This window comes from Rhodofomes roseus (assembly GCF_022264815.1).
Source record: "Rhodofomes roseus strain CIRM-BRFM 1785 chromosome Unknown C8Q71scaffold_9, whole genome shotgun sequence".
In the NCBI taxonomy this organism is placed as follows: Eukaryota; Fungi; Basidiomycota; class Agaricomycetes; order Polyporales; family Fomitopsidaceae; genus Rhodofomes; species Rhodofomes roseus.
Window position 1 is genome coordinate 297,824 of NW_025952965.1, and position 17,760 is coordinate 315,583.

A 17,760-nucleotide genomic window follows, 5' to 3' on the forward strand; every position below is an offset into this window, starting at 1 on the left:
CAACGGCTTACAAGGACCAACAGCTCCCTCCCAGCCTTGTCCCCGGTGCTCGGTTAGCACGTACTCATCCTCAGCCTCCGCTACCGTCGTCGAGTAGTCGCCCATCGACTTCCGGGGAGACGGGATCCTCTACGTATGTCGATTTCGATCGTGAAGCGACACGTCGGATGTACGATCCACGTCGTGGAGGAATGTCGCCTGCCACACCCTCGGCTCGTACTGTGACGTCTCCTCCATACAGCCACTCTCCTGGTTCATCCGCTTCACACTTAACGCCTACTTCACCGCCTGCTATGGAGCCTTTCCCCAGACCGCGCTCTGCCCAGGATAGAGGACACACGTCGAACCATCCGACGGTCGTCAGTCCCAACGACGATCGCTCGACAGCTCGTCCAGGTCGCTCGCCGCATGTCCCTCCGCATATTATGACGTCTCCGACTGGCGTAATGCTCCGCGAAGACGCGTCGTTCGACAACCCTCTTCCCGAGAGACCGATACCTGCGGTGAAGCCCGTGTCTCGTACGCCTCCACGGAGTCCCTATGGTCCTTATGGCTCCCAGTATGCTCTCGAGCAGTACGGGAGATCGTTGCCAGACCGTGTTATGTCGGGAGACAGGACTGCATCTGAGCTGACACCACTACGGTCTGAGATGGAGGTGTGGGCGTTCAGACTGGTCAATGAGAGCGAAGATGGCACAATCAGGCCTCCCAAGGCAATGCCGCCTGCTGCGCGCCCTGTCGATGCTGGTTCCGCTTCGGACACGGACAGTGATGACGAGTTTTTCTTCCCGCAACCTCCCCCATCTGACGCACCGTCGCCCCCCGGAAGTTACGACTCGTCCAGGACCCCTCCGGCGAACTTCCCTCCGCCGCCTGACTTCCCCCCTCCTCCGTTCCCTGGTCAGACTCCACGGCGGCAATACCCGCATCTCGACATTGGAAGCAACAAGGACGTGCGTAAAAGCACGTTTGACGACGATGTCGATACGACGTGGGCTCCCCGTCCGCCGCCAGAAGCTGTCCTCGAGCGCATCGAGGACTTCTTCCCGGCTCATGATCTCGATCGACCGGTCATTGAGATGCCTTCGGGCGGCACGTCCCCCACTACCACTGAGAACCCCATCCCGGCGCCGCAGCGCAACAAGCACAAGAAGTCTATTCGTGTTGTGGCCGCGGAGCTCAAGAAACGCGCGTCGCGGATGGAGTCCTCTGTGCCTGCTGTTTTGCGGAAGCGGAACACCAAGCTGTGGGGCAGCAAGGTCGAGGAAGTCACGACGGAGGCTGAGGTGGCTCCTGTGCCTTGCGAGGCGTCGCCTGGGGGTGCTGTCAAGCGTACGTGTTCCCATATTCTCGAGCCCTACGGATATTGACACAAGGAATTACAGCGATCTTCCGGTGGATCCGTGGTGAACTGATCGGAAAGGGCACATACGGCAAGGTGTACCTCGCACTCAACGCTACGACTGGCGAGATGATTGCTGTCAAGCAAGTAGAGATACCTAGAACCGCCAGCGACATCAGCGACACGCGCCAGGTCACCGTTGTAGAAGCATTGAAGCTAGAAAGCGAGACATTGAAAGATCTGGACCACCCGAATATCGTGCAGTACCTTGGGTTCGAAGAAACGCCGACGTTCTTGAGCATGTGCGTGATTTGTTTCTTGGCCGTATGTTCTGGGTTGCTGATGTGCCTATAGCTTCTTGGAGTACGTTCCTGGTGGATCTATTGCCAGCTGCCTACGCAGATACGGCAAGTTCGAGGAAGAAGTCACGAAGTCTTTTATGAGCCAAATCTTGTCTGGCTTGGAATACCTCCACGGCAAAGGCATTTTGCATCGAGTGCGTGCAACGATTTCTCACGTAGCATCGTTTGTACTGACCATACGATAGGATCTGAAAGCGGACAACATCCTAGTCGAGACGAACGGCATCTGCAAGATCTCCGACTTCGGCATTTCGAAGCGCACAGACGATGTCAACCAGGCTGGCAACTACACGTCGATGCAGGGTACGGTGTTCTGGATGGCGCCTGAGGTCATCAACTCCCAGAAGGGAGGGTACAACTCCAAGGTCGACATTTGGAGTGTTGGCTGTGTCGTCTACGAGATGTGGACAGGACAAAGGCCTTGGAACGGTCAAGAGGCGATGGCAGTTTTGCTTCACGTGGGTCGAATACTCTCATCGTGGCATTCCGGTGCTGACGATGTCCTGCAGTTGTACCAAAATCGTCAATCTCCACCCCTGCCTGAGACCATCACGCTGTCTCCGTTGGCTGATGACTTCCGTCAGAAATGTTTTGCTATGTGAGTTCTTTTGGTATAATCGTCGCTGCAGCGAGCCCATGAACGCATTTTGCACACAGGGACCCCGCACTACGACCGAGTGCAGCTGAACTGCGGCAACACCCATATCTCGAACTCCAGCCGGGCTGGAAGTTCCCTGGTTTCCAGTAGGGCAACCCTGTGTGTATATCATGTGTCAGCAGTACTCGTCTATATCCACTTTCCCTCTCAATCGTCCTTCGGACACCGCCCCATCACCGTGTCTCCGTTGCATGCTTTATACTAGTCCCCCACGAAACACATTTGTCTTACGTCTCTCCTCGACCCTCGTTCACATCGCGTCCGTTTCTTTCGCACATGTAGCATGATACTTGACCTAATCAAACCTCTTATATGATATCACTTCGCGTTTGTATCGCTCTTGCAGTTGCGAGTTTGTTAGTACGTCGGATGCATGTGTACCATACATACTCTGAGCAAAGATCGATTTATCTCTGGCACGTTGGATGTCATCTCTGCTGTGCATGGCCAGATAGCTGCGCAGAGTACACGACACCAAACGGATGTCTTCGGCTGGGCGGACATCGACTATATATCTTACAATGTTTGTTTTCGTCGGGTTCCTCTTTACGCCCTTGTCCACTTGCATTCGATATTGGACACGCCAACTGGTAGGGCAGCCTGCGGAGCATGTCGATCAATACGAGCCGGATGACAGGGGTATAGAAACAACCTTCTCATCATAGTCAACCCATTCGCCTTCATCTAATTCTACTTCGTTAAAGACAGTGCCTGACTCTGCCCCCACACATCGCCATGTCCCCTACGTGTCTCATTTCAGCATGCAAAGGGATATCCGAGTGGATTATGTACTCATACCCTGGGATCGAATCCGATGAACTCCAAGCCGCGACAATCAATGGTCAGGAAAGGTGCGAGCTGGCCATTGGCGTCGGCTGAATATGGCTGAGGCTTGAAGCCAGGATCAAACTTGGCGGACGACTCCCGTTTGCAGAGGCCACATCGCCAGACGAAGTGTGCTGTGTTGCCCTTGCCGGATGTCACCTGGTGCTCCTCCTACAGGCGGTGCTCCTGATCAGATATGCGACCGCTGGCGAGCGTGGCAGGACATACCACACTGTTGACTGATACAAACTTTGGATGCACTTCATTACAGCTTGTGCACTTTACCTGGCTTCGGATGTTAGAATGGACACGGAGACCTGAGGAGACGAATGGTTGGTTACTTCGAAGAAGTACTCGAAACTTGAAGAGTCTGGGGCGGGAACGAGCTCGGTGACATTCTCCAGCTCGGCTCTGATGGAAAGCAGCAGACGCTAATACACCTCAAGATGATGATCACTACCGTATGATTGCGACTTACGACCATGGTGAACAGGCTGGAGCTATCAGTATGGGAGTGGGCGCGAGAAAGAGGCGCCCGGTGAACGGAGTCCGCGATCGGGATCTGAGATGGGCGCATCAACCCGAGGCGCTTTGCGCGCTGGCCTTTCTCTGCTCCCCGACTGCAGTCCCCGACTGTTGCTCGTCGCCGCCCCGCAGCGTCTCCCTCGCTCCCCCAACATGCTCACGGTTCACAGGGCACGCAGAGTGCTCCGAGCTCCTGCTCTCGAGATGCACCTTCGCCGTCACCGTCACAACAGCCCAACTACCAATACCAGATCAGGCTATAGCCGTCTACAAGGCCTGGAGGATTTGGACGATGGTCTGCTTATCGAAACCGAAAATGATGAGGACTCGAGTGCTGCAGGCCATCTCAAGCTGCAGCAGCACCGCCGCGTGTTGTACTATTGGCGTCTCATCGAGCATGAGATCCCCCATCTAGTCGGTGGGTCCACCGCTCAGCAGAGTTATCCAAGTGCTCAATTCAGGTCAAGCGTACCGGAAGCCGTTCGTGCCTCCGAGTCCGGCTACGCCACTGGTCGTGCGCTCAATAGCATACGGCGGTGAAGACCACCCTGCGATACGCAAGCGCACCGTCGTCGTACCGGTCGCTCGTCTGCCCTTGAAAGACGAGGCTGCGATACACAAGTTCAAGCTCCTCGCCGGAACCCGATGGACGCCAGAACCGCCAGCGAACTCCGGCGTTTCGCCCCTCGAAGAGACCCAGGAGCACGGTTACTTCAGTATCTCCTGCGAGGACTTCCCCGTGGGTGCCCAGAACCTGAAGTGGGCTAGCGACGCTCTAGACAGGTTGCTCACGGAGGCCAATGTGAGTTGTGACGGTATTATGTGCTTCTTGCGCTTCCCTGACATACGCTGGTCAGAACACAAAAGACAGCTTCGAGGATATCCCGCTTGACACGCGTCATATTGAGTCGAAGCAGCGAAAGGAGGCGAAGGGAGACCATTTGTACGGTCGCAGGCGTGTACGACCGTCTCTCAGAGACTTCCCGAAGGAGTGGTTGCCGGCTGTCGACCAGAACGCTACCTCCGACTCACCTCAGTCCCAGTAGTATCTACACACTGCTTTCGATTCTAATTTGTTTCTTCGAGAGCCTCGTGGCACAGAGACCTCACCACTCAATACTTTATTCAGAGAGGTTTCGATGCGCATGTATTGTCTCCAGTTCCTTCACCCCATGAGCTCATGGTCCCACGCTGAACACGTTCGCAGAGAAAGCCAGATCTAGGGAAGCATCCGGAGATGAAGGACAGGATGACCGTCTAACTCCTCCCGGGCCAGATGCCTGCATCGTACCAAGCATCAAATATATCTATAAGTTATGACTGCTCTGGATTGATTCTGGCCCATGTACTGCTGCGTTCACACCTCATGGGTACAGGCCTGATCATTGGCATGGTCTGCGACGTACTACTAAGTACGTGTTCACAGGCTGGCTAGTATGTCCGACCACTCGGGCCCGTTCCAACTCCTTTTCGATTGCATGCCCAGTCTATTGCGCTGAACTCTGCTTACGAGCGACTAGACTGCGAAGCGTTACCGAACAGATTGTCAACCTGCAATGTCTGGCTTCCCCAGGGCAGTCAGAAGCCCTGGACGGACGTCTATTGTGATGAAACACCGAGGTTGGGTATCGGATCATGCCGCAGCCTACTCGTTGAGACAGACCGTTAATTGGACAGACCATTGTAGTAAAGACACTGGCGGCGTACAGGTGTTACAGTCTCACTTGCCTGTCATGGACGTGTACTTGAGTACTTGTCAGTAGGAGCACTGGCAGGATGACGACTGTAGTTAGCGTGGCTGGTAAAGTCTAGAAGCGCGGATCTGTGAGACTGTTGGCGGCCTCATGGGTGCTGATAAGATGGAGGAGGTTGGAGACGGCGAGGTCGGCCTGCGCAATGTCCTCTCTCAGGTCGACCTCTCCGACGCCGGAACGGCCTGTTGCATGGGTGAGTGGTGCTGAGACTGAGCGGGGGCGAGGAGGCTAAGGCGGGGGCGGCTGCAGACGTTGCTGTTGCCCAAACCGCGACTAGAAGTTGACGCCACGCGGTCAATCAACGCCAAACAAGAGCACCTCTCGCGACCAGACGCGATTCTTCCCCCCTTCCATTCCTCGCCGACCCTCGAGGTGAGCCACGTCTCGCGAGTCTGCCGTCTTTCCCTCCTCACCCTCTGCTCCTCCCAAGATGTCGGACTCATACGCTTCCACTGGCAACGGCGACGCCCCCAATGGGTCCAGCAGGATGAACGGTTCCAGCCCGTCCCTTCCGGCGGGTTCCAACGAAGTTGGCACCGCCCCCATCATCCGCAAAAAGCTCATGGGCTTTGTGGGCTTCGCCAACCTCCCCAACCAGGTCCACAGGAAGAGCGTGCGGAAGGGGTTCCAGTTCACTGCCATGGTCGTCGGTACGTGTCACACATGTCAACGCGTCAGGCCGTCATCTCATGTCCGTGCAAGGGGAGTCCGGCTTGGGGAAGTCGACGCTCATCAACACTTTGTTCAACACGACATTGTACCCCCCGAAGGAGACTCTGCCTCCCAGCGCTGAGAGACCCTCGACCGTCGCCATCGAGAGTATAAGCGCCGGTGAGCTATCTCGGTTAATTCCTTCTACGGAACGTTCCGTTTACGTACGACCACCTCGGTACCGCAGACATTGAGGAGAGCGGCGTTCGCCTTCGGCTTACAGTCGTCGACACCCCAGGTTTTGGGGACTTTGTAAACAACGATGAGTGGTACGGTACCCTCGACGCGCATTTCTGGCGTCACGTGCTGATACGCCCACAGCTGGAGGCCGATCGTTGAGAACATCGAAGCCCGATTCGACTCTTACCTAGAGCAGGAGAACCGGGTGAATCGTCAAAAAATCATGGACAACCGCATCCATGCTTGTTTATACTTCATTCAGCCGACCGGCCACGCGTGAGTATGGTACAACGTGGTCGCTGACGACACTAACAGGGCGGATCTTCGTCTTCTAGGTTGAAGCCCATTGACGTCGAGGTCATGCGTCAGCTTCACACGAGGGTCAACCTGATTCCGATTATTGCGAAGGCGGACACTCTTACGGACGAAGAGGTGGCTGAGTTCAAGGCCAGGGTATGTACAGAGAATCCTTGCATCACCAGACGTCTTATACAGTTATGTAGATCCTTGCGGACATTGCTCACCACAACATCCACATCTTCCAAGCCCCCACGTACGAGAACGAGGACGACGAGGCAATTGCCGAAGCGGAGGAGATTGCTAGCAAGATTCCCTTCGCAGTCGTCGGCTCGGATAAGGAGGTCACTACTCCCGATGGTCGTAAGGTACGCGGTCGTGCGTACCCGTGGGGTGTCGTCGAGGTGGACAACGAGGATCACTGCGACTTCGTGAAACTCCGGCAAATGTTGGTTCGCACGTACATGGAGGAGCTCAGGGAGTACACCAACACCGTTCTGTACGAGAACTGGCGGACAGAGAAGCTTCTCAGCATGGGCGTCGTGCAAGACTCCAGTGTGTTCAAGGAGGTCAAGTAAGTGAAACCGTGTGTTTTGTTTGACTGCTGCTCATCTCTTCTGCAGCCCGGCCATCAGGATACAGGAAGAGCGCATCATGCACGAGGCCAAGCTTGCCAAGATGGAGGCCGAGATGAAGATGGTCTTCCAGCAGAAGGTGCAAGAAAAGGAGGCCAAGCTCAAGCAGTCAGAGGAGGAGCTGTATGCCCGGCATCGGGAGATGAAGGAGGCGCTGGAGAAGCAGCGGCTGGATCTCGAGGACAAGAAGAGGAGAATCGAGAACGGTCGTCCGTTGACTCCGGAGGGCAAGACATCGGTAAGTTGGCAGTACTCTTCCTGGCAGACAAGTCCTAATCACGCCTGTAACAGACTGGTAAGAAGAACCGTTTCCTGGGTCGCCCGTGATCCCCTCTGCTGTATCTTCTGTTGTTCCTCCCTGGATACCTCCTGCGCGCCTGTGTCCTTGATTTATTTCAAGCTCATCCTCACCGGTCTCGTCTGCTTCGACCTACGCGTCGCGTCTTATCGTACATTTTCGCTACAATGACACACCTAATGTTCGTAGCGCGTCCAACCGCTTTGTCGCTCCTTATTCGGATACCAGGTTTTGAATCATGCACATGTCCGGTCTTTTCTCTCCGTAGTGACGAGATGTTCTCAATATGCGAGGCTATTATATTGGGCTGTAGTGCAGTGGTTCTTTTCTTCGCAATACCCGTATACCGCTGCGTCTCAGATCTGGAGCCGAATGAGTTTAAGCAAACGGTCGAACGTTGAGAGTTGTCGACGTCAACACCAGCAAACTCGTGTGTATCAGCCACCAGTGGCTGAAGTGGCGAGAGCCGACTTTTTGTTCACGACCTTCGCTTTCTGAGTGCGCTGCGACAATCATGGCGGCGGTTCAGGCTGTGCTCTCTGCTCTCGATGTCTTCGGCCGTGCACCAGACAAAGCGGCCCTAGATCAAGCCAATACCTGGCTACAAGATTTCCAGCATTCCGTAAATACCTCTCGCCTCCTGCGGTCTTCCGGGCTCGACGTCTGACTGTCCATTCGGCCGCCCCCAGCGCGATGCATGGGCGACCTGCAACGTACTGCTGCTGTCTCCGGACGCGCCTCCGGCGGCGAAGCTCTTCGCAGCGCAGACATTCCGGGCGAAGGTCAGCTCTGAGTTCCATCGCGTACCGTGGGGCAGTCGATTGATTTCCCTTTGTGGTTCTAGGTGACATATGATCTCTACGAGATGGATCCAGCGGACATCTTCCGTCTTCGCGATACCCTCGTAACAGCTCTGGAGACATACCATGCCGGCCCTCGTACGATCATGGTGCAGCTCTGTCTCGCGATCTCGGGGCTGGCCCTCCAACTCCCTGCGTGGGAGGACCCGGTGCAGAACATGATCGATTCGTTCGGAAGGAATCCGGCTACAGTCCCCGCGTTGCTGCAATTCCTCACTATCTTGCCCGAGGAGCTTTGCACGAACACTAAAATCCCTGTCACGGTGAGCGTCTGCCCTTGCCCATGAAGCGCCGGTTGTTCTGACCTGTTCGCCACAGGACGATGAATACAAGGAGCGAGCTAACACGCTGCTCACTTCCAAGGCAAAGACGGTGGTGGACCTACTCTCGATGTACTTGCAAGCACCAGGTATGTGCATGTATGTGTGTCTAAGGTCAATGGAACGAACCGTCCCTTCATTCGCAGGTGTTACGAGCACAATACAGGCTCAGATCTTTGCTTGTCTCAGCAGCTGGCTTGCTGCTGGGGAGGTCACGGCCGTGTCTTTGGTTGACAGTCCGCTACCAGGATTCGCTTTCGATGCACTGGTGTCAGATGAGCTATTCGATACCGCGGTGAACGTGATCTGCGACCTCATCCATGAGACCCAGGAGGTTGAGGAGAACATGCCGATGATCGAGCAGCTCGTTCCTCGCATCATTGCGCTGCGGCCCAAGCTGACGGAGTACAAAGAAGACCCCGATAAAATCCGTGGATTGGCCCGCATCTTCACCGAGGCAGGGGAGACATACCGCAGCCTCCTGCTCCATCATCCAGAGACATTCTTCCCCATTGTCGAAGCCATCGGCGACTGTACTGCATATCCAGACTTGGACATCGTCCCGATTACCTTCCACTTCTGGATGCGGCTCGCGCAGAACATCGGCAAGAAGCCCTCCGTTCCTGCCCCGTTCCTCGATGCGTACAAGGCCCTTATGGGTGTGATCATCCAGCATCTCCACTTCCCGAAGGATTTCAGCACCCTAACCGGGCAGGAGGCAGAGAACTTCCGCTCGTTCCGGCATGTAATGGGCGACACGCTAAAAGACTGCTGCTACGTGCTCGGTGCAGACGCCTGCCTCCTCGCTACGTACGACATGATCACTGCGGCACTCGCGCGGGGTCCGAACGCGATTTCCTGGCAAGAGATCGAAGCACCGCTCTTTTCGATGAGGTCAATGGGGGCCGAGGTTGATCCCGCAGACGACAAGGCGGTCCCGAAGATTATGGACCTCATCCCGTCGCTACCAGCGCATCCCCGTGTTCGCTACGCCGCACTCCTCATCATCTCGCGGTACACGCAGTGGATCAACAGACACCCGGACTACATCCCGTACCAGCTGCAGTACATCTCTGCTGGCTTCGATGATACCGATACCGAGGTGAATGCAGCAGCGGGACAAGCGCTGAAGTACTTGTGCGAAGATTGCAAGCAGGTATGCGGTATCCCGTCGGTTCGAGTGTCAGTTACTGACAGGGTCTGTTTGTAGCATCTTGTCGACTTCCTTCCACAGTTGCACCAGTTCCTCGCAACAGTTGGGCCGAAGCTGGTGCAAGACGACAGGCTCATGGTGTATGAAGCGATTGCACATGTCATTTCGGCTATGCCAATGGAGCAGGCTGCCCAGTCTCTGCGCACCTTCTCTTCTGACATCCTGGCCCAAGTGCATACAATCGCTGCTAAGCCGACTCCTGCAACGAAGGAGGAGCTACAATCCGTCTGCAGTAAGTCCTTGTATTTCACTCACTCAACAACGCCTCAATTGACGTACCTGCGCAGACGCCCTCGAGAGCCTCGAGGTCATGTTGGGTGTCATCCAGACCTTCGGTGAAGATCTCCCAGTGGCTTGCCAAAACAGCGTACAAGAAGGCTGGAGCTTCTTCGATCCGTTCATCGTGAAGTATGGGTCGGACTACGCAATTTGCGAGCGTATCACACGAGTCCTCAGGCTCGCTCTCACGTTCTTCGGGGGAAGGGCGCGACCGATCCTACCATTCGTATTGAAGCGGATGTCAGATGCGTTCGAGGTCACAGGATTCTCGAGCTACCTGTGGATAGTTGGGAAGATCATCGGCCGCTTTGGGAACGACGAGGATCCTGCGTTGCGTGCAGCGTTGAAGGAAGTGTTTGAGCATTCATCGAACAAGCTCGTTCAATTGCTCCAAGAGAAGACTCCCGCTAGTATTCCGGATGGTCAGTAGCCGAACGGTGCCTTTCAGCATACTCAGCGTGCTGACCTTGTCTTGCCAGTCATGGAAGACTACCTGCACATGCTGCTCCAAATGCTTGACTATGCCCCCGACGTCTTCTTCCCCTCGCCCGCCTTCCCTGTCGCATTCAAAGCTGCATTGGCAGCGCTCACCGTTGTGCATACTGATATCATCTACGCAGCTCTAGACCTTATTCGCGGGATCGTCACTCATGAGTGCCTCGTTCCGCCCGCATCCGCACTACCACCGCCCAAGTTTCCGATTTACGCCGCCGCCATTAATCCCGTCGTTCAGAAGGATGGCCCGGAGCTGACGGGCTACCTCCTGTCAGGCATGGTGGGGGACTTCCCCGAGGAGTCGACATCGATGGTCGTCACTATATTCCGGCAACTGGCCGCGCTCTGGCAGCGGGAGCTGCTCTCGTGGCTGCCTATGGTCCTGCAACAGCTGCCGGTGACCGCTGTGCCTGACCAGTCGAAAACGCAGTTTCTTACGGATATGAGCAGGTGAGGATTACATGCGAGTGGGAAATGTGACGCGCGGTCTCACTAATGGTTCACAGCGCGATCCAGTCGGCCGAGTACGATCGGGTGAAACGTGCGATCCTGTCGTTGCACCGGGCCTCGCGTAAGGCGCGCGACCGGAGACGAGCTGCGCCGTTTGAGGCGTAGGGGTGATAGAGCGCAGGGAGAAGTAGTATTTTGTTGTTGTATCGTAGGAAGCCGTGTGCAATGGATATATTCACTGTCTGGAGCGGCGAGAGCTGAGGCGAACGTGGCCGATAAATAACACATGCTCGACAGCGAACGAGGGTGATGTGCCATATACGGCCGCAACGCCTCAGACGCGCCAACCGCCTCTGCCAGCAAACAAGAAGCGCTTACAGTGCCCTTACTAGCCCACTCCTTAGCCCCTCTCCGGCCTCCCTCCCGCCATGCTTTCTCGCGCTGGACCCTCGCTCCTATCCGCCGGTATGCCCTGCTCGTCGTCTTATCGCCGGTCCTCGCTGAGTACAGGCGTTGTCATTAGCCGGACGCCGGTCCTTTTCGCAGTCTGCAGCCCGACACAGTTATGAAGACACGATCAAGAACCTCCTCATCCACAAAGACACGAAGGTGCTCTGCCAGGGGCTGACTGGAAAGACAGTGAGTGACGCGACCGAGGGATTTCGTCGCTGTTGACGCGTCGGAAGGGTACTTTCCACACGAAAGAGGCCCTCGCGTATGGCACCCGGATGGTGGGCGGTGTCTCGCCGACCAAGGCGGGCCAGACACATTTGGGACTCCCGATTTTTGGCTCCGTGAAGGAGGTGAGTGGGTTATGGCGTCTGTTGATGTGCCCCCTCTGACAGTCCAATCAGGCCGTTCGTGAAGTGCAACCGGATGCCACCGTCCTCTATGTACCGCCCCCACATGCTGCGGACGCTATCCTCGAGGCCATTGAGAACGAGATTGGGTTGATTGTGTGCATCACGGAGGGTATCCCCCAGGCCGATGAAATCAAGGTGTGTTTCTCGCACTGCCTAACAACACATGGGCTAAATACGTGAACAAAGGTCGCAAACGCGCTCAAGAGCCAATCCAAGTCGCGTCTCGTGGGCCCGAACTGCCCGGGTGTCATCAACCCGGAGGGATGCAAGATGGGCATTCAGCCCGGTCACATCCACATGCCCGGAAAGATCGGTATGTTCGCTGCACGTCGAGATTGTGCTCTGGCGATTAAACAATCTTTGCGCAGGGATTGTTTCACGGTCCGGTACGCTGACCTATGAGGCCGTCGCACAGACCACGAGCGTCGGTCTCGGTCAGTCCCTCTGCATCGGCGTCGGTGGTGACCCATACCCGGGTACCAAGCATGTGGATGTCATCAAGCTCTTCCTAGATGACCCGAAGACAGAGGGTTAGCATCTTGCAATCCGCCGCGATAGGCAATTAACCTTCGGTTCCAGGTATCGTGATCATCGGTGAAATTGGTGGCTCCATGGAGGAGGACGCGGCAGAGTACCTCGAACAGTACAACAAGACGCGCACCAACCCCAAGCCTGTCGTCGGCTTCATCGCTGGGCGCACAGCTCCCCCAGGCAGGCGGATGGGTCATGCTGGTGCTATCATCTCTGGTGGCAAAGGTGAGACCATGCGCAATCAGTTTACGCTCCGACGATCGCTCACACACTCTCTCAGGAACTGCGACTGCGAAGGTCGATGCACTCCGAAAGGCGGGTGTCATCGTGACCGACAGCCCCGCACAAATCGGGCCTGAGATGTTGAAGGTTAGTCTTTGCTGCTCTCCCTCTACAACGTTTGCTCACTCCGTATCACAGGCCATGAAGGCTGCAGGGCTGGCGTAGAGGACTCTGTTGTTACTTACACACCGTCACTTGGAACGGATACCGTGCATACAATCGGCGTAGTTACGTAATAGAGTTCACTAGACACTGCTAGCGTCTCTTCTTGCAGCAATTACTTACTTATGGGATAACCCTGCTTGTCTCCGCACCCCATGTCGTCCTACACGTCGTCCCCGACATTCGATAATGCAGCCAGCTATTTATCAACGGCAGCATCCCTGTCCTCGGTGTCCAATGCGATCAAGCTTGAGGTTGCCATTTTTGTTTGCCACTTGGACGCGTTCTGACGACCTCCGCGTGCCGCCCCGCACCATGCACACGCAAACCAGCTCTATGGCCTCTACAAGTACCTCACAGTATCGCATACACCAAACACATCGAAGCCATCCATATTTGACATGACTGGGAGAGCAAAATGGGATGCTTGGAATGCTACTAGCAAGACGTATGGTGACCGCGCTAACGAAGCGGAGGCTCGCTACATCGCTCTAGCCCGGGAGCTGGGCTGGTCAGAAGACAAAGCTCCTACGCCTGTGGGCGAGCTCGACTTGGATGCAGATGATGGCGAAGCTGCTGGGTCAAGTCAGGGAGGAGGAGAATATGGCTTCGCTATGTCTGTCAGTACGATGAGCACGTCCGACGAGAGGAGCGGGAGCGCCCTCAACGATCTCGCCATTGCTGGGAATACACCCGCATTGCGGGCATTCCTCGACGCAAATCCGGGCGTCGATGTCAACGCAAAGGACGAGAATGTGAGTAGGGAACCCATGTTGTGTTGCTTGTGTATTGAATCACAGTCCAGGGCTACACACCATTACATTTGGCATGCGACAGAGGCCGTGCAGAAGTGGTGCGCCTCTTGCTCGAGCGGGGCGCTAATCCGAGCATAAAGGTAACTGCCAGTGTTCTAGCATACTAGACATCCCTGACGGAGCCCAAGGACGACGATGACCTCACTGCGAAGGAGCTTGCAGAGGTATCCGGACATGATGAAATAATAGGTGTGCTAAAGGCTGTGTGAATTAGAGATATGGGGATATGGGGAGATGACTGAATGCATACGCTACTGCGAATATGTGTGTGCAACCATGCCAAGCCGAAACATCTCCTGCCTCTCTTCGAAATCCCCTAATGGTCGCATCAAACCCATGAACCTGAGACTTCGACAAGATGATGCTGGCGATGGCATGAACTGTTATCGTGTCATGAGCTCTGAGCCGGTTTTGAGGCTTCAGAAGCTTCGCTATGTGAGGTTTTCGCGGCCGGAGGCTGAATGCGAGCCTGTCCACCAGCCAATGTCAATGGACGCCTCATGCTTCCACACATCCCGTACTCACCAAGTCCAGCAGCTCTTGCACCGTCTTTGACGGCTGTGCACCCACTCCTAACCAGTACCGTATCCGTTCCACACTCCAGCGAACTGTTTTGGTGGTCTCGCCCAGCTGTGTGCGCGGATTCCACATGCCTAGGACCTCGATGGGGTGGGCATTGCGCCTCGCGCTCCCATCGATGGCGACGAGCCGATGGGTTTTGTTGTTCCGGGGGCCGTGTAACGAGATGCGGAGGCGGACGACCATGGAGGAGATGTGGACGAGTTGTCGAAGCCGCCGGCTGTCTTCCCGCGTATACGGGATGTCACGCACAGTCACGAAGAGCGTGCTTGTCACACAAGCGCGCCTCGCGTGAGCGCGCCTGGAGGCGCGCATTGCAGGCCCCAGGGCGAGTAGGCAGACGACCGCGACCTTGAGTGTCAAGCCTTGTCAAGCACGATGGCTTCACAAGTCCTTCCTTTGGGTATGTGAATCCATGCATTGCGCTCATTGTATTTCATTGAGCTGATAATGGATGTAGAGCTGATTGACCGGTGTATCGGGTCACGGATATGGGTGATCATGAAGAGCGAGCGCGAATTTACCGGTACGCTCCTCGGTTTCGACGACTTCGTCAGTAAGTCGTCAACCATCCCGAACAGCAGACCTTGCTCTGATGATCTGCACAGATATGGTCCTCGAAGATGTGACAGAATAGTCAGTGTACAGATGTTCATGCTTACATGTCCGCGTCCTGACGCGCATTCCATTGATACAGTGAGGCAACGCCCCAGGGCAAAAAGAAGACAAAGCTAGCCCAGACATTGCTGAACGGGAACAATATATGCATGGTACGCCCCAATGTCTTTGCCTGGTCTGCCAGTTAATGATCATTTCCCAATCCATCCAGTTGATTCCTGGCAGTTCCGGTCCTGAGGATGTTTAGTGCCCGTTCATGGCAACGAATTGGGTTCGATGACCTTGATATACAACTGGCAAACGTCAGGCGCGTTGCCGCGTGAGCTCGTCGGCGACACGGGGACGAGAGAGCCTTGAGGGATGTTTGTCACAGACAGCCGGAGGCAGGATAATATGAACAATGAGGCTTACATGAAGACCCATTGTACATGTATGTGTAAATGAGACTGTAGAGCATGCCGAAGACAAATATTCCCCTGACTTACAGCACCTCTCCTGGTCTCGCGACTCTCGCCGTATGTCCCTGACCTGTCTGTCAATGAAACACATGCATTGTCGGTCGGTTCACAATCGTACGCATAATAAAACATGGTATTTGAGCTGTAACAATATGTGCGATGATGGGGAGGTGATGGGATATTCGGTCTGAGGCGTACGATTACAAACTTGGCACTAGCAATCCATGATACTGAACGGCGCGTATCGTTCGCACCAAAAGAAACCTGACACATGTCTAAATTACTGACCGAAGCTGAAACCACCCGGAGGGGGAGCAGCACCCTCTTGGTTGAACTGCAGCAAGTGGATGTGAGTCATTGAAGCGGTGGAAGAGAACATGATACGTACCGCGAAAGCACCCGAAGCATCAACATTGGCCGCGCTGATGCCGGCATCGACCTCCTCGTCGTCAGGGAAGTACTTGTCCATGATGTTGAACGCCTTCTTGTAGATCTCCAGGTTGTCGTGCTGCTGGAGGTTGTGGATGGTAACCATGCCTCCCGCCTCCTCAACATACACCGCGTATTGGTTGAGGGCCCCAGGACCAGCCGCCTGCTTGTCCATCTCTCCCACCTTGAGGATGTTGTCGAGACCGTCCAGTGCCACCTGGATGATCTTGTTGTCCATCATGGTGAGGAGCTCGCACAGCGGCTTGATGCAGCCCTGAGAGACGAGGTACCGAATTTGAGACGGCTCCTGGAGGCCACCGGATGTGGCGTTCGAAATCGCCCAGCACGCCTCCTTCCGCGTCTTAAAGTCGGCGTTCTGAAGGATGTTGATGAGAGGAGGGATAATGTTCGCGTCGATGACGGCCTGGATCTGCGGCGGGGACCCAGCCGTGACGTTGGAGATCGTCCAGCATGACTCCTTGCGGATGCCCTCCTTGGGAGAAGATAGCAGCGACAAGAGAGCAGGGAGGGCACCGGACGTGATCACGACTTGCGTCTGCAGGTCGTCACCAGTCACGATGTTTCCGACAGACCGCAAGGCGGGTGTCTGCACCGAAGTCGAGGGGTGCATGAGGAGATCCACGAGTCGCCTGCAGACACCGGACTCGATGACGGCTTGGATCTTGTCGTTGGAACCATCAGAAAGGTAGGAGATGGCCCAGCACGCGTCGATCAAAATCTCGTCGTCCAAAGAATAGATCAACTTCGTGAGAACCGTCAATGCTGGTGAGATCTAAGAAGTCAGAATGTCAGTATCGTGCTTGCTCTTGACCACAACGCGAAAGCTTACGAGTTCCCAATCCGGCTGCGGTGACTTGCCCCTGCAGAAGTTGCTGAGTGTCCAGGTGGCGTTTCTCAGCATGCTGAGCTTATGGTTTTCGCTGAGTAGCTGCAGAAGCGGTCGGAGAGCGCCCTGCTGAAGGACATAATCTCTGCATTGCGGACTGTCGCCAGCAATGTTCCCCAGGGCCCAGACAGCCTGCTCCCTAACGTCCAACACCGACGACGAGAGCAACTTGATGAACTCGGGCACGGCGCCTGCGTTGATAACGACTTGAGTATGCTCTGCTGTGCCCGACGCGATGTTAGTAAGCGCCCATGCTGCCTCGAACTAAGGTCATGATGAGCACAATGTTATAATGAGGTGTGAGCTCATTGTACAAACCTGGAGCATAGGGTTGTCGCCCTGCAAGAATTGAACGAAACGCGGCACTACCCCGCATTCAATGACGCGCTCGATCGGAGGGTTCTTCTCCTTCGACAGGAGCTTGCGGAACTTGGTGGTAGCGTCCAATTGAAGATCGGGGTCATCGGAGAAGACGTTGGTGATCAAGTCCTCAGCCAGCTGCGATATCATTAGCTTGAGAGCCACAGATACCGACGATGGACACTTACCGGGGTCTCCCAGGACGTAGGACCACCCTCATCATCGGAGTCGCCAGTAGTCGACGGTAGGAAATTACGCCTCTTGCTGATGTTCTCCTCTCTCTTCTGTCGTCTAATCTCAACCTGCTGCTCCTCGCGTCTACGCCGCAGGTCTTCCTGCTTCAGACCGCCCTTGTTTTTGTATTCTGCAGCACGGGTTTATTATACGCGTCGTCTGCCATTTCATCATACTCACCGTTCTTACGATGGGCCATACGAGACGCGTCCATGATGAGCGAAGATGTGGTGGGCAGTAACGAGTGAAAAGACAAGAAACGCGCGGAAGACGATCTCGCTCGACAAAGAGCGGCGCGTGGACTGTCACGGTCACATG

At 55.4% G+C, this 17,760-nt stretch overlaps 10 protein-coding genes across 10 annotated transcripts; 7 read left to right on the forward strand and 3 right to left on the reverse strand.

The window, feature by feature from the left end:
* Positions 1-716: 716 nt before the first annotated feature.
* On the forward strand, positions 717-2,452 carry C8Q71DRAFT_706879 (Pkinase-domain-containing protein; the record flags this gene model as incomplete). The annotated part of the gene is made up of 6 exons (XM_047920529.1): positions 717-1,332; positions 1,386-1,644; positions 1,697-1,838; positions 1,890-2,162; positions 2,214-2,302; positions 2,362-2,452. 6 exons carry the CDS (start codon positions 717-719, stop codon positions 2,450-2,452), a joined length of 1,470 nt encoding a protein of 489 aa, XP_047779195.1.
* Positions 2,453-2,691: 239 nt separating this feature from the next.
* On the reverse strand, positions 2,692-3,729 carry C8Q71DRAFT_756550 (DUF866-domain-containing protein). The gene is made up of 6 exons (XM_047923605.1): positions 3,666-3,729; positions 3,529-3,618; positions 3,416-3,472; positions 3,161-3,358; positions 3,015-3,104; positions 2,692-2,962 (listed from the first exon to the last, which is right to left on the reverse strand). Exons 1-6 carry the CDS (start codon positions 3,669-3,671, stop codon positions 2,909-2,911), a joined length of 495 nt encoding a protein of 164 aa, XP_047779196.1. The 5' UTR covers positions 3,672-3,729; the 3' UTR covers positions 2,692-2,908.
* Positions 3,730-4,000: 271 nt separating this feature from the next.
* C8Q71DRAFT_682745 (mitochondrial ribosomal subunit protein-domain-containing protein) lies at positions 4,001-4,740 on the forward strand (the record flags this gene model as incomplete). The annotated part of the gene is made up of 3 exons (XM_047919774.1): positions 4,001-4,130; positions 4,180-4,514; positions 4,570-4,740. Coding segments are annotated over 3 exons (636 nt in total), but the record flags the coding sequence as incomplete, so codon positions are not given.
* Positions 4,741-5,418: 678 nt separating this feature from the next.
* On the forward strand, positions 5,419-7,946 carry C8Q71DRAFT_756555 (cell division control/GTP binding protein). Its single transcript, XM_047923606.1, has 10 exons — positions 5,419-5,659; positions 5,716-5,838; positions 5,897-6,116; positions 6,169-6,297; positions 6,365-6,446; positions 6,499-6,633; positions 6,693-6,810; positions 6,861-7,228; positions 7,278-7,527; positions 7,581-7,946. The coding sequence occupies exons 1-10, from the start codon at positions 5,609-5,611 to the stop codon at positions 7,614-7,616; spliced, it is 1,512 nt and encodes a 503-aa protein (XP_047779198.1). The 5' UTR covers positions 5,419-5,608; the 3' UTR covers positions 7,617-7,946.
* A 120-nt stretch (positions 7,947-8,066) lies between these two features.
* Positions 8,067-11,447, forward strand: C8Q71DRAFT_756557 (ARM repeat-containing protein). Its single transcript, XM_047923607.1, has 9 exons — positions 8,067-8,209; positions 8,277-8,369; positions 8,432-8,710; positions 8,766-8,856; positions 8,914-9,923; positions 9,978-10,212; positions 10,268-10,681; positions 10,739-11,204; positions 11,261-11,447. Exons 1-9 carry the CDS (start codon positions 8,102-8,104, stop codon positions 11,367-11,369), a joined length of 2,805 nt encoding a protein of 934 aa, XP_047779199.1. The 5' UTR covers positions 8,067-8,101; the 3' UTR covers positions 11,370-11,447.
* Positions 11,448-11,456: 9 nt separating this feature from the next.
* On the forward strand, positions 11,457-13,185 carry C8Q71DRAFT_756559 (succinate-CoA ligase). Its single transcript, XM_047923608.1, has 9 exons — positions 11,457-11,669; positions 11,728-11,843; positions 11,891-12,007; positions 12,059-12,202; positions 12,254-12,380; positions 12,436-12,597; positions 12,647-12,823; positions 12,879-12,967; positions 13,019-13,185. The coding sequence occupies exons 1-9, from the start codon at positions 11,633-11,635 to the stop codon at positions 13,043-13,045; spliced, it is 996 nt and encodes a 331-aa protein (XP_047779200.1). The 5' UTR covers positions 11,457-11,632; the 3' UTR covers positions 13,046-13,185.
* Positions 13,112-14,192, forward strand: C8Q71DRAFT_582410 (ankyrin). Its single transcript, XM_047919506.1, has 4 exons — positions 13,112-13,296; positions 13,375-13,797; positions 13,848-13,937; positions 13,986-14,192. Exons 1-4 carry the CDS (start codon positions 13,198-13,200, stop codon positions 14,064-14,066), a joined length of 693 nt encoding a protein of 230 aa, XP_047779201.1. The 5' UTR covers positions 13,112-13,197; the 3' UTR covers positions 14,067-14,192.
* Positions 13,942-14,738, reverse strand: C8Q71DRAFT_756564 (ribosomal protein S16). Its single transcript, XM_047923609.1, has 3 exons — positions 14,383-14,738; positions 14,108-14,326; positions 13,942-14,058 (listed from the first exon to the last, which is right to left on the reverse strand). Exons 1-2 carry the CDS (start codon positions 14,620-14,622, stop codon positions 14,249-14,251), a joined length of 318 nt encoding a protein of 105 aa, XP_047779202.1. The 5' UTR covers positions 14,623-14,738; the 3' UTR covers positions 13,942-14,058; positions 14,108-14,248.
* Positions 14,739-14,814: 76 nt separating this feature from the next.
* Positions 14,815-15,301, forward strand: C8Q71DRAFT_857360 (like-Sm ribonucleoprotein; the record flags this gene model as incomplete). Its single annotated transcript, XM_047927405.1, has 5 exons — positions 14,815-14,839; positions 14,897-14,992; positions 15,045-15,072; positions 15,134-15,206; positions 15,266-15,301. The coding sequence occupies 5 exons, from the start codon at positions 14,815-14,817 to the stop codon at positions 15,299-15,301; spliced, it is 258 nt and encodes an 85-aa protein (XP_047779203.1).
* Positions 15,302-15,526: 225 nt separating this feature from the next.
* C8Q71DRAFT_582501 (importin alpha protein) lies at positions 15,527-17,760 on the reverse strand. Its single transcript, XM_047919507.1, has 6 exons — positions 17,623-17,760; positions 17,397-17,572; positions 17,167-17,346; positions 16,792-17,112; positions 15,901-16,734; positions 15,527-15,846 (listed from the first exon to the last, which is right to left on the reverse strand). Exons 1-6 carry the CDS (start codon positions 17,654-17,656, stop codon positions 15,793-15,795), a joined length of 1,599 nt encoding a protein of 532 aa, XP_047779204.1. The 5' UTR covers positions 17,657-17,760; the 3' UTR covers positions 15,527-15,792.